Source organism: Haemaphysalis longicornis, unplaced genomic scaffold (assembly GCF_048455015.1).
Source record: "Haemaphysalis longicornis isolate Haplotype H1 unplaced genomic scaffold, Haemaphysalis longicornis Haplotype H1 scaffold_10, whole genome shotgun sequence".
In the NCBI taxonomy this organism is placed as follows: Eukaryota; Metazoa; Arthropoda; class Arachnida; order Ixodida; family Ixodidae; genus Haemaphysalis; species Haemaphysalis longicornis.
The window spans coordinates 130,453,844-130,466,263 of NW_027526204.1; the positions used below are offsets into that span (position 1 = coordinate 130,453,844).

The 12,420-nt window shown below is 50.1% G+C and overlaps 1 protein-coding gene across 1 annotated transcript in view; it reads right to left on the reverse strand.

The window, feature by feature from the left end:
• Nucleotides 1-708: 708 nt before the first annotated feature.
• Nucleotides 709-12,420, reverse strand: part of Eif3e (eukaryotic translation initiation factor 3 subunit e) — a 35,503-nt gene continuing 23,791 nt past the window's right edge. Inside the window, exons 11-12 of the mRNA XM_077690754.1 lie at nucleotides 7,249-7,377; nucleotides 709-850 (exon numbers count right to left, since the gene is read on the reverse strand). Coding sequence (XP_077546880.1) covers nucleotides 824-850; nucleotides 7,249-7,377 — 156 coding nt within the window. The 3' untranslated portion in view covers nucleotides 709-823. The remainder of the gene's footprint in view (nucleotides 851-7,248; nucleotides 7,378-12,420) is intronic.

Sequence of the window (12,420 nt, forward strand, 5' to 3'; positions counted from 1 at the left end):
CTAGCTTGACCTGCGTTGATCTTTCCGCTGAACACAGCGTTGCAACCGTCATCACTTGACCAGCCCTGTGGACAGCACCCTCCGTAGCTCGTTCCACTCACTTGCCATCGCCAGGAGCCACTAGTCCGGTCGCCCTTCCCCACACCGAGTCATTTCAACTCACCTGAGCTCTGGAGACACACCTTGTCCAGTCCATACCTGTCTGCCGAGCTTCAACTGGTCGAGCAAGCTGTTGCGGCTGGCAAGGCATACATGGTCCTTCACTGAGGATTCCACTTTCTGAAGGCTCCTTCAAGGTTCACCGACAACAAAGATGCGTATTCCTCTTCCTCCTTTCCGCTCATTGCCATCATCGTTCAAGCCGGATCCCACTGCCCGTGCGGCAGCAGCTTATACCCCCATTGGTGCTGCTGTTTCCCTTCTTCTCGGCACACTGCATTGCCCTTAGAAGGCCAAGTTGCATGCTATTCCTAGGGTACCCGCAGTGGAAAGCCTCACATATTTAAGTTGCCCTGGGAGCTTCCCAAGTTTTAAGCATGTCAGGCTTCCCATGTTACTGAGCTTAATGAGCAGCCCACGAAACTCATTGCTTGCGGGACACTTAACCAGGCCCAAATTTCCTTTAAGGCGCCTTTCATTTCCATTACACGCCAACGGAAGTGTCGCAGAGACACAACTGGCTGGCACAAAAACAGACAACGCACCAGAAAGAGGGAAAAAAAATGTTTTTTTTTCGTTTATGAAAACACGTTCATTGACGGAGGTGTCAGCAGCCGTCTTCTCTGGAACGCGACTCTTTGAGCTTGCGTCGAGTAACTGGCCATCAGTTCTGGGCTCCCCAATGCGACATCTGTGGATGAAAGAAAAACCAGAGCTATTTTTAGCACACAACAACACTCAACTGAAAAGTACTACTGCAGGTTCGTGATTAGCAGTTCCGAGCCTTGTTCAAGGCAATTCATAACCAAGCCTGCGCACCACTGACGATGCATGTACCACAGGTAATATTGTAAACGCAGTTTATAGAGTGCCGTCCGACAGAAGTCTAGCTCAGCGCTGAAGGCATACCTAGAAAGTCGTTCGTGTAAAGAAGAGTATTTAGGACTAGGTTAACACTGCCCCAAGCGTCTGTCGTGGTGGTGTATACCATAAAACCGGGGTTCTCAAGCATGTTGGTCCCAAGGAACCCTGCTAAGTTCCGTTAAGTGCCAAGGAACCCCCCCCCCCCCCCCCCCCCCCACCGCCATTTTTCATTCCGTTCATGCTACATTAACATGCAATAAATTCAAAAGCAAGCAAGGGTATCGTTTTTTTTCCCGTCGACTTTACGCGAATGCGTACGCTAGCGGCACCTATCTCCAAACAGGAGAAATGCGCATGGGGGTAATATAAGACTGAGATTCAAGTGCAACCACGTGGCCCATTTTCGGAGTCTGGCTGGCTACAAGCTGCTGGCAAGATTTATTGCGCAGCTCGCGCGTTTCTGTTATGCGCCGAGATGTGCTTCCTGACACTCGGGCGTGAGTAATGGAGGTTCCTTAGATCGATCGCACCTCAAGTTCACCATATAAGACTTTGCGACTGCGGAACCAGGGAAAATTTATCAGTGGCTCGCGGAACCCTGAGGAGGGGCCTGCGGAGCCCCTAGTTTCCGCGGAACCCACTTTGAGAAACCATGCCATAAAATACCGATCAAGCACCCTCACACCTGCAAGCGGCCCCCCCTTATCCATAGTAGAACCCCACTAATACATCCCCCGGACTTCTGACGACCCGTTTCTTGTGATGGATCACCATTGTCCCAGAATGACGCTCAGCTCAGGTGCACACAGCCCCGCTTCATACAAAGGGACCCTGGCGCGGATAAACCGACATTTTTCCCATTTTGTAGCGTAAGCTACACTGGCCGAGGTTGAGCGGTTTCGCGTGTGCCGTGAAGGGCCGTTCTGCACAAGCGCGAGAAGCATTGGATTGGTTTGGATCGGATCGGATTGCATTTGATTTGGATTGGATCAAATTGGATTGTGTTGGATTGAAATCCAATCCAATTGGAGTACGGGTGCTGAACCTTAGCTTACGCTACGTATATCCTGGCATAGCCGAGCTAAGCCACTGCTAATTTTTTCACACCGCTTCGCTGCCTCGTCTCGACCTTTTTTTATTCTTAATCCCCGTTTGACGCTGCTTGATGTGCAAATGCCCACAGCTGGGCCAGACCACTTGCTGAATAGATGCAAGCAAGGAGGCAGGTACTCGCGAGCGGGGGTTAACCTTCAACAGCCCCATGTGGCAGCAGTATGCCAATGCGCCAACCACAAGAAGTTGAAGTTCAGGTGGCTGCTGGGCCATGAATTTGAAGCTCCCGGGATCAAGCCACTTCCGAACGCGAAAACACAAACGACGCAACCACATGGTGACGACCGAACACCCGCTTTCCTGGCCCGCTCCATCCAAGTTTTTTCCTTTTACAATGCTCTCTCTCCCTCCGTCTCTGCTCTCTGCCTCTCAGTGTCCTTTAAAGCGGCGGTGTTTGGAAAGCAGAGAGTGCTTGGAAAAATAAAAAATCACACTAATCGCAGCAGTTGCACAGCGTACTATTCCTTTCAACAAAAAGGCAGTGTCGCAATCTACCACGAAAAACTTTACCATTCCTTTTTAACGAAAGTTGAGAGAAGTGCAAAAGCTTTCTGACATCAAAAATGCATCAAAAGTGCGTAAAAACCTTTGCTAAAAGTGTGTCCAACCTTCGCTAAAAGTGCGTCCAATCGATCATCAAACTTTCAAAGACCCACATCACAAACGAAGAATAAACCCATACGTGGATTTCTGGACCACTAATGCTGTATTCGGGTGACTGTTCTGATGCTCTGGCACAGCACTTAGAGTTGGAGGCCACTCCCAATCCAACTGAGGGACGTGGCTCCCCATTTACTCGATTTCAGAGCAGCAGGTGAACGTGGCGCCACAACACGGCCAGCACCACCTTCCTTTGGCAGCATTTGGAGGGGCCGACTGCTTGCGCCAATGGGGTGAAGCACTTCCGTGGCGCCATTTTTAAACTGGTGCAATCCCGTCAAAAGCAGCTGAGTGGGCCGCCTAGAGATGTTTAGGCTTACCCAACGCTGCGTGCATAAACATTGCCTAATGCGTCGCGTGCTTTCCAGGAAATGGGAAGGGCAGGGACGCTTAGTTCAGGCACTCATCCGCTATGTGGCGCGCGCCGGCGGACATCTAGCCTTACATCACTGCTCGTGAGTCACGAATGCTGCACCCACTTCTACGACGTGTGTCTGTCAGCTTGCCTGTTGGGTTTCAAGAGCCCTTTCGCTCACATTTTAGCCGCGACGGGGCACTAGTTCTGGGGTGCACTGGGGATCTCGTCCAACGTGTTGCTCGCTTCATACTTGCTGCATTTTTCCAAATGCTTCATACTTGCTGCATTTTGCCCCATGCAAAGGCGGTTTTATCAGCAACAGACCAAGACAGACGGGCATGGTGAAAAACAAGAAGGCGTAGGAGCGCCGCCTGGGGAACACTAAACAAACTTTCAACTATTTTGCACAGTTTCTGAGAAGCGGCGCTGGCCGGCAGACATGAAAGCACGTAGAAAGGCTACAGAGCGGGAAAGGGTAGGAGAGAGCAGCAGGAGAGTGGCTGTTTGGCCATTTTTCGCTCACGCGTTAGGCAATGATTATACAGGCGGCGTTTGATTTGATTGCCACTTTCATAACGGGCCCGAATAACTATTTGTACTGCCATTTTTAGCCACAATATTGGCTACTTTCACGCATGTGGAACTTTATTTGCGGCTTGAAGGTCATTTGGGGGAGCGGGAACAAGCGCTAGCTCGAGCCACTCGAGCTACCTGCGCTGCTTCACGGCCGCCGCTGCAATGCGTAGGTGGCACCTGCGGCCGTGTCAGCGCGTCCGTGGTGTGCGCGGTGCATTTTCGCGTGGAAAGCAAAAAGTACCACGCCCGACTAAACACTTCAACGGCTAACAGCTGGCAAGCCCTCGGCGCAGTGACAGCGAAATTGCAAAAGAGCTCAGGCACCCGCGGGAACATATAGAACATATAGCAAAAAGTATGATTACATTGAACAAAAATACCAGCGACTGCCGATATATCGAACACCAAATGACGCAGAAGTGCCCCCCCAAGTTGGCTTTCCCTCGGGGTGGGAGAGAAATTCCGCCGGCACACCCCTAAAAGTGGTTTAGCCTGCCTCTCATGCATGATCCTGGCCTGCCTGCCATGCTTTCTTTGTTTTTTTCCGTTCGTGCATTTGCGGCGTTCACGCTTTACTGGCTTTCTTCCGAAAGGTAGCTATGGTGGCTAGCGTTCGTGTCACTAAATAAAGGCGCTAGCTAACATAAAGCTGCAGAATTTGCCTTTTGCCGTGAAGCTGGCAATCATAAATAGAGTCGAACTTGGCGAAAAGTTGGACATCCCCGTGACGCACAAGATTCCCGAGAACACCTTCTCAAAGTAGGTTCTCAAAAACCACCCAAAACTGCATCAAATCTGCGGGATCGTGAGTACCGGTGATGTCTTTGAAAATACTGAGGAGTGCAACGAAGCCACCGCCAGTGTTGCTGAAGTGTGGCATGAGCTGCCGGAAATTCAGGATGGTGTTGTCCGATCAATGGTCGGCGAGTTCGTGTGTGTGGATGATGGGTGTTGCGACCACGGGAGAGTTTGGAAGAATACATTGCCAACATGTACCGAGCGCAAGTGAATGCAGGTGCAACGAGGAAAGCAACGACGATCCCTTGCCCAAAACCTCCAAAATGATTGGTGCACTCGCACTAGTCCGGCGCTTCTTCGCAAATGTGAAAGGCAGGCCAATGCTACTTTTTCTAGTTTCGGTTCTATTATTGCACGCCTAGAGGCAGTGGCGCTAGGGAAACACTCCTCCTCTCATTTTTTTGTTTCTTTCCGCTTCTCCCCGGCGCGCTGGGGGCGCGCATGTGCGATAACGGTTAAATAACGGTCACCGCAGTTGCTGCTTGTGCACGGCTGTGGCACGGCGAGCAGCGAGGCCGACGCACGTCTCATGTAGTGGGCGATTTCTCGTATGTGCTCCCTCGGACATTACGGTGCTACAAAAGGGACGCCAAGAACACAGGATGAATCGTAACGCGAAGACTGAGTGCTGTTAGCAAAAGGTGAGAACGTCGTTCGTATGCTGTACGAGAAGCTGAGCTGAAGGATAGGACTTGTGTTGTGCGTGTGCTGTGCTTGAAGACAGACAACCTTGTCTGTGTTGTATTGGTCATCGGTGTTTCTCGCCACACGTCGCGTTCGCGCACGTAACGCACATAAAGTGTTCAAGTGATATTCGAGCTGGCGTCGTTACTGCTGAAACGGCGTGGCTTCGTGCCGGCGGAGCGAGCCCGGCGAGGCTTGCCCGTTGGAGGCAGCGGGGTGGCGGTGGCGGTTGCTGGGTGGGAATGGGGTTGACACGGGGAGGGGGGAAGGAATCCAACCGGCATGAGAGGGGAGAGCGTTACCTCTCCCCCACGCAAGCTGCGCGCCCTCGCATTGTTGCCATGGCAATTATAACACCTTCAAGGCCAACATGGCGGTGGCGTTGCTAGGGCAACAACAACGCAGTAATGTTTCCCCAGGCTCACCAGGGGAGAATATGCCGCATGAGTCACAATTAGCCCGGACGCTGGGTTGAAGGCTAAGAGTCCGCCTCCTGTGAAAGGTTGCGGCCTCAGCTGCTCCAACTCTTCCGACAATGTGGAGAAGTGTGTGCTGACTCAGGCAGCAAGGTTGTTCAAGCAGAACATACACATCTATTTTGTGCGAAAGTAAGGCAGTTTCATCAATAAAGCGCCGAAAACTCCCCGAGAAAAGGCTGAGCGCTCGTGCACGCGTACCTCGAGCGCACGTTCGTCAGGCCACGCATACACACTTCTGGAGATTTGCCAACACTGGCCACAAAAACACTTCAGCGTTCGCCATATCATGGCAAAACTTGCTCAGAACGAGGAAGACGCGCCACAGCGTACGCCTTTCGTTCGTTCGTCCTCATGTCATCATGCGCATGCGCTCTCTACCGTAGAAGAGTCACGACTTGAATGTCGAAGCTGCTGTAGGTGATCATTCACTCCACACGACCTGGCCGAGGAAGAGGCCGCGCTCTGAGAGGCTCGGCGTGCAAAGCATCCGCTAGAGGCGAAAGTTGCACTTGGAGAGTGGCGCACGAAAATGTCAACCAAAACGACGAGCTCATTCTGGCCTTGCTCAACATAAGGTCACTGAAATGGCAGCCGCCGACATTAACCACGATACCACAACGATACTAAAACTCAACTTCGTGTCCATCAGTGATCACTTACAACAGCTTCCCCAATCAAGTCTTGCGCGCGAGTGCAAGCTCCTCTGAATTTTTTAGTAATGGCCCATTTTACGTCACTGCAGTGTGATATCTGAAAGTTTTTCCGTATTGTTCTGTTTTTTTGTTTCAAATAAATGCCTCTCGCGGTTGCAGTGGAGCTGAGGGAGTTACCAAAGGCTAGTTATATTTCAAACTGAACAGAGTTGTAGCTACTTGTCTTCATGACCCCTTTAAGGGGGACACACTGCTCTTAAAACCACTCCTTTTAATTTTTAAGTTGATTCTGTGAAACTTGGCAGTCTTGCTGCTTTTTTCCCACCGATTTCAAATATGCCATTATTTTTTGAGTCAGTCATTAGTTACCAAGATAATTAGAGATAATTAACCATTTTTGGAGGAACAATAGACAAAACAGTGTTAGCCGTAAAACTGGAATCTTTACATTTCTTGATACCATGACCCCTGGCGAGTGCAATAAGAGCATCAGTTTATTGACGATTCGCTTGGAACTAATTTTACAGCTCATTAAACTTCGGTGTTTGAAATGGGCATTCAAAGTGGTTCCTTGCCACTGGTGGCACCAAGGTTTATGAGCTGTAAGGTTAGTTCCAAGTGGTGCATCAATAAACCAATTCTCTTCTCACACTCACCAGAGTTCATAGTATTGAAAAATGTAAAGATTCCAGTTTTACGGCTAACACTGTTCCTCCAAAAATGGCCAATTATCTCTAATTATCTTGGGAACTAATAGACTCACTAAAAAAATAATGCCACATTTGAAATGAGTGAAAAAAAAAAGCAGCAAGACTGGCAAGTGTCACAGAGTTTACTTGAAAAGTAAAAGGAGCGGTTTTAAGGAATGAGAAAAGCGAGACTGCGAGGAGGCCTCTGTGCTCACCCGGTCGGAACTGCTCAGCCGGTGCTCGAGGTGGCCGATCTGCTGCTGCGAGCGGAAGTGCAGTGCCTGGGTCTTGTCGATCAGCTGCTGATAGGGGGACACCGCCTGGGTGCCCATCACCACGTGGCCCTGCACACGGGGGAAGAGACAAGAAGTCATCACCACGTGTTGTTCCTCTGGGGACACTCGAACCCACCGCAGGGCTTAATATAACGAGACTGTGACATCGAGAACATTTCATGAACACCAAGAGCAGGGCTACTTACTCCTACGAGCAGCTACATTCAACACAGAGTGATGCACATTTGCCTGCACGGCAAATGTGCATCACTCCCACTTCAGAAACTATCTGAGAGACTGCACTTGTGTTTCAGACACAAAAAGTGTAGTCAAGATCTGCGCGTAATGGAACGACAACAATGTTACCGGCCCATCACGAATGCTAAGTGCACAACATTGTGGAAGTTAAGGGGAGACGTGGGTCTTGAAATGAACTTTTTTATTAATTGGTCTGTGATAATGAAAATCACTGTGCGTATGTGTTTTGTCTTCCTCATTTCAAATATGTAATTAGTTTTCAAGTTGTAGAATTATTTTTTGAGTTATAAAGAAAACACTGGAGCCTAATTAAGTAATTTCTTACGGGCCTTTAAGGAACTTTTTATTCAATTTTTTTTTAAATAAATGGTATGGATGTGTAGCTTAAGACCTGCCATGCATGCTGAAGCTATTTATATTCCTGTAAAGATAGTTGATTGGATAGAATTATTCTAATTATGCCAAGTACAGTTTTCTGAAAACTTAATGACCTCTAATTATTACTCATAACATTTATTTGAGGCAAAATGAGCCAATTAAAATAGCTTCAGCATGCAGTTCATTTTATCCCGAATTCAACGGTATAACACTTGTAGAAATCCTTTGAAAAAAACTACCTCAAAACCCCTGTAAGGCTAGGCACATATGCAAAAAAAGGGAAGCTGAGAAAATCGCAGTTGAAGTTTTACTACAAGTGACAGTTTTATCTATTGGGCATATAAAAAAAAGAAAGGTACTAGAATGTAGCTCGCGTTTCGCTCAACACGAGCATACCAAGTTTGCTGAAATCAGTTGGTGGGAAAATTATGAAATCCTCTGTCTACAGATTGCACCTGGCAGCAAAACTGAACAAAAGCAAAGCCAGAACGTTGCTTCAATTTTTATGCTGTTGGCATCGCGCCGTCTCTCTTTGGCGACTAGGGCTGAGGTGCCGAGCGTGCACCACAGTTGTAAACGCTATTTTGTTATGTTACTGCTTCATTTATAGCAATCAAATCGGATTTGCATCGCGTGAAGTGAGTTGCAGCGAAGGGGCTGGTAACGGAATGCCCGCCACTGTTCTGTAACGTGCATGCGCTTGGCTAGGTGGGATAACCACGTTTTCGGTTTAATCTACTCGTATATCACGTCACCAATGCACATTGTGCACAGTGCGAACATTTATAATTCTCAAATCGCTCATCTATATGGTAACCTGCCGACGAGGAAGCGCGCGCCGGAGTGCGGGACGAACCGCCGCAGCATCGTTGATAACAGAATGAACACACTTCCCTTGCGACGTCGGCATGCGGCATCCTCCACTTTATCATTTCTTTTCTTTCTATTTGCTGCTGATCGAAAGATAGACGCACCTTAGTGCCCCCGAAGGCGTAATCATATCGCTACGCTATCGTCTCGGCAGCCCGCGCGGGCGCTAAGCCTACCTCCGTCTCGGCGCCGTTCTCGCGATAAGTCGTCGTCACAGGAGCAGAAAATCGTATTTCAGGCGCTTTTAATAATGCCTGTTCTTCCTTTCGGTTATCGATAGACATCTTTACTTTATTTTTACGCCATGCGGGGTTTTTGCCGGTCCTCGCATAGACGAATACATGAGCCGTTGCCCTGTGATGAGAGTGCCGAGCAGACGACCCACGGCGCCCAGCCAATGAGGTTGCGCCCTGCGGTCACGTGCAGTCAGTAACCAATTAGGCGGCGCGATCCGTCTCTTTTCTACCCCGGTTTTACTCGCAACCAACGGACGAAACGGAGTGGTTCTGGCGGGGAATTGAAAACGAAAAGACGCGCTTTCGAATGAGACCAAGATGGACGCCGTGGCGCATGTAGAACCCGAGGGGCGAGTCGTCGAAAAAATGCTATTTTCGCGTCGAATCTTGGCCGATTTTAGCGGGCGTCGGTGCTATAAATTGATATTATGGCTCAAATACGTACTCCTGGGTCTGGATATTTTGCTAACCGGTAGAAAAATAGCTCTACTTTCCGAAAATGGCGATTTCTAAAAATCGATTTTTTGGCCAAATTTCGGGATTCCAAGACCCGCGTCTCCCCTTAATCGACCAGATTTAGGGGAAATTCCCAAGGTGGAGTAAGAAAAATAAATTCTTCAACTGCGAAGTTTCTGAGAAAGCTGTATAGCTTTCCTTTGTAGCTGTACGGCTGCATTCAGGTGGATGTCAAACTTTCCTTTGCAGAAACATTGTGGAAAGCTTGCCTATTGGAAACCTTTGCTCTTGCAGGTCAGCACACATTTGCTTCGAAGCAGCCGGGGCTGAAAGCACCTACAGGGTTCATACGGGCATCAAAAGCAAAAATTCCAGGGTTTTTAAGGACCAGAAAACACATTTCCAAGGTCCCCATCTCATGTTTTATCTGGGATTATTTATACCTTTTTCAACACAATGCAAAATTTTGATATTGCCTAATACCTAAGAACATTAATGCACATTTAGATAGGCGCTATGGGTTCATGAATGCTCCCCACGCTTAATTTTTTATTTCATAGTTTGTATTTAGAGGTTTTTCTTTTTTCTTGGTGTTTTGCTGAGGCTGTTTGATTTCAAAACTTAGTTAATGTTGCCTGCATCTCCTGATTTGTCAGCAAGAGTATCAGCTGAAATTAACTCGGCAAGTGTTGCTGCAAGGCAGGATAAACTACGTACACTCCACCATTTGCACGTAGCAAACGCACACGGAGCGTATGAGGCACAGCAAACATGCAATGAAAGGCCGTCCACAGACTAGATGGAACATGCAAGATAGAGAACAGAAGCCAGTGGGACCAGGAGCATTCACCGTCTGCTCTGGGGGGAGTAGTAGGAGTTGGCGTACACTCCCGCTGCCCACACCCGCCTCCATGTGGTGTCCCACGGGCAACGTCGGCACTCACGAGCCCGACAGCTAAATGGGTTCGTGGCAACCGCCCTAAGCGGCCGTGTGGTGGAAACAAGGGTTTCAATGTGTCAGGAGCGCCGAGCCAACTCTGCCCGGCGTCCAACCACCACACACCCGGGGTGCGGGTAATCCCGGACTTGACAACCACTTCGGCCTAGCTGGGGTGGCCACGGACTCGACCTACCCACCTAGCGGCTCATGCACAAACTGTGTCAGGGCTGACCTCTACCCCATCCGGGACCCCGGGGAGCAATCGGCCGGAGGTCTCCGTTCGGGGGAATGTCTAGGTTCCCTAGACCAGTTGCTCGTCTGATATGACAGAGTTCGCGAGTGGTATTACTCGGCCCTGAACACTACGTGGGTTACGCCTGAACACTACGTGGGATGCGTCAGGCTTCCGGGTACTACTGCGCGCGCACTGAGAACTCTGCTGGAGGCTAGTCCTCAACTGCTAGTCGCCCTTTGCGCAGCCGTACAGGGAGCGCGTTCCATCTTGCGTGTCCCGAGTAGGAGACGATGGGTTCGCCCTGTCCCTGTGATTCGGCTGGTGGGACTCCGGTGGGCAGTGCTGGCGCTTCGGGCAGCCCCCACCTCCACGATTTTGACCCCCGCACCCCAAACAACCAAACAACGATGTTGGCAGTGAGGTTACTTGCTCATCCCAGATGACCGGTACATGGCATCTGGTTGGGCAGACCGGTCTCGTGGGTCCTCCTCGAGCCGGATTCTTTCTCACTGCGGGTGGAAACCTCACTGCCAACATCGTTGTTTGGTTGTTTGGGGTGCGGGGGTCAAAATCGTGGAGGTGGGGGCTGCCCGAAGCGCCAGCACTGCCCACTGGAGTCCCACCTGCCGAATCGCAGGGACAGGGTGAACCCATCGTCTCCTACTCGGGACACGCAAGATGGAACGCGCTCCCTGTACGGCTGCGCAAAGGGCGACTAGCAGTTGAGGACTACCCTCCAGCAGAGTTCCCAGTGCGCGCGCAGTAGTACCCGGAAGCCTGACGCATCCCACGTAGTGTTCAGGCATAAACCCACGTAGTGTTCAGGGCCGAGTAAAACCACTCGGGAACTCTGTCATATCAGACGAGCAACTGGCCTAGGGGGACATTCCCCCGAACGGAGACCTCCGGCCGATGGCTCACCGGGGTCCCGGATGGGGTAGAGGTCTGCCCTGACACAGTTTGTGCATGAGTTGCTAGGTGGGTAGGTCGAGTCCGTGGCCACCCCGGCTAGGCCGAAGTGGTGGTCACGTCCGGGATTACCCGCACCCCGGGTGTGTGGGGGTTGGACGCCGGGCTGAGTTGGCCCGGCGCTCCTGACACATGGAAACCCTTGTTTCCACCACACGGCCGCTTAGGCCGGTTGCCACGCACCCCTTTAGCCGTCGGGCTCGTGAGTGCCGACGTTGCCCGTGGGACACCACATGGAGGCGGGTGCGGGCAGGGGGGAGTGTACGCCAACTCCTACTACTCCCCCCGGAGCAGATGGTCAATGCTCCTGGTCAGCACCAAAGATGGTGGCAGCAAATTGACAAGCCCATTGGTGCACACAGGACAAGAATATGTACACAGTAAATATATTTCTATGCATGGAATGTGCAAATCCACAAACAGCAGCAGAAGTGGGTTGCATAGTCTGGGCCGCTTACGCAGGCAGTGCCAGCACACATTGCTTTTTCTTTTCCTTTCTTTTTGGCTCAATTCGTAAATTTAGCACAATTAAGTCAGTGCAAACAATTGAATCTGTGCCTTTTAAACCAGCTGAATGCTGTTGCTGGCACAGCTTTAAATGACAATGTCCGCATATCTTTCTTTTTGTTTATGTTTCGCCCCACTTGCGCAGGGCAGCCTTTTTTTTTGTTTTCTTTTTTGTTATTTTGTTTGCTTCTCTTCAGCCCCCTTTGTTTAACTCAGGATACAATTTATTTTGGTAGAAATCAATCCAACCAAAAAAAAATTAA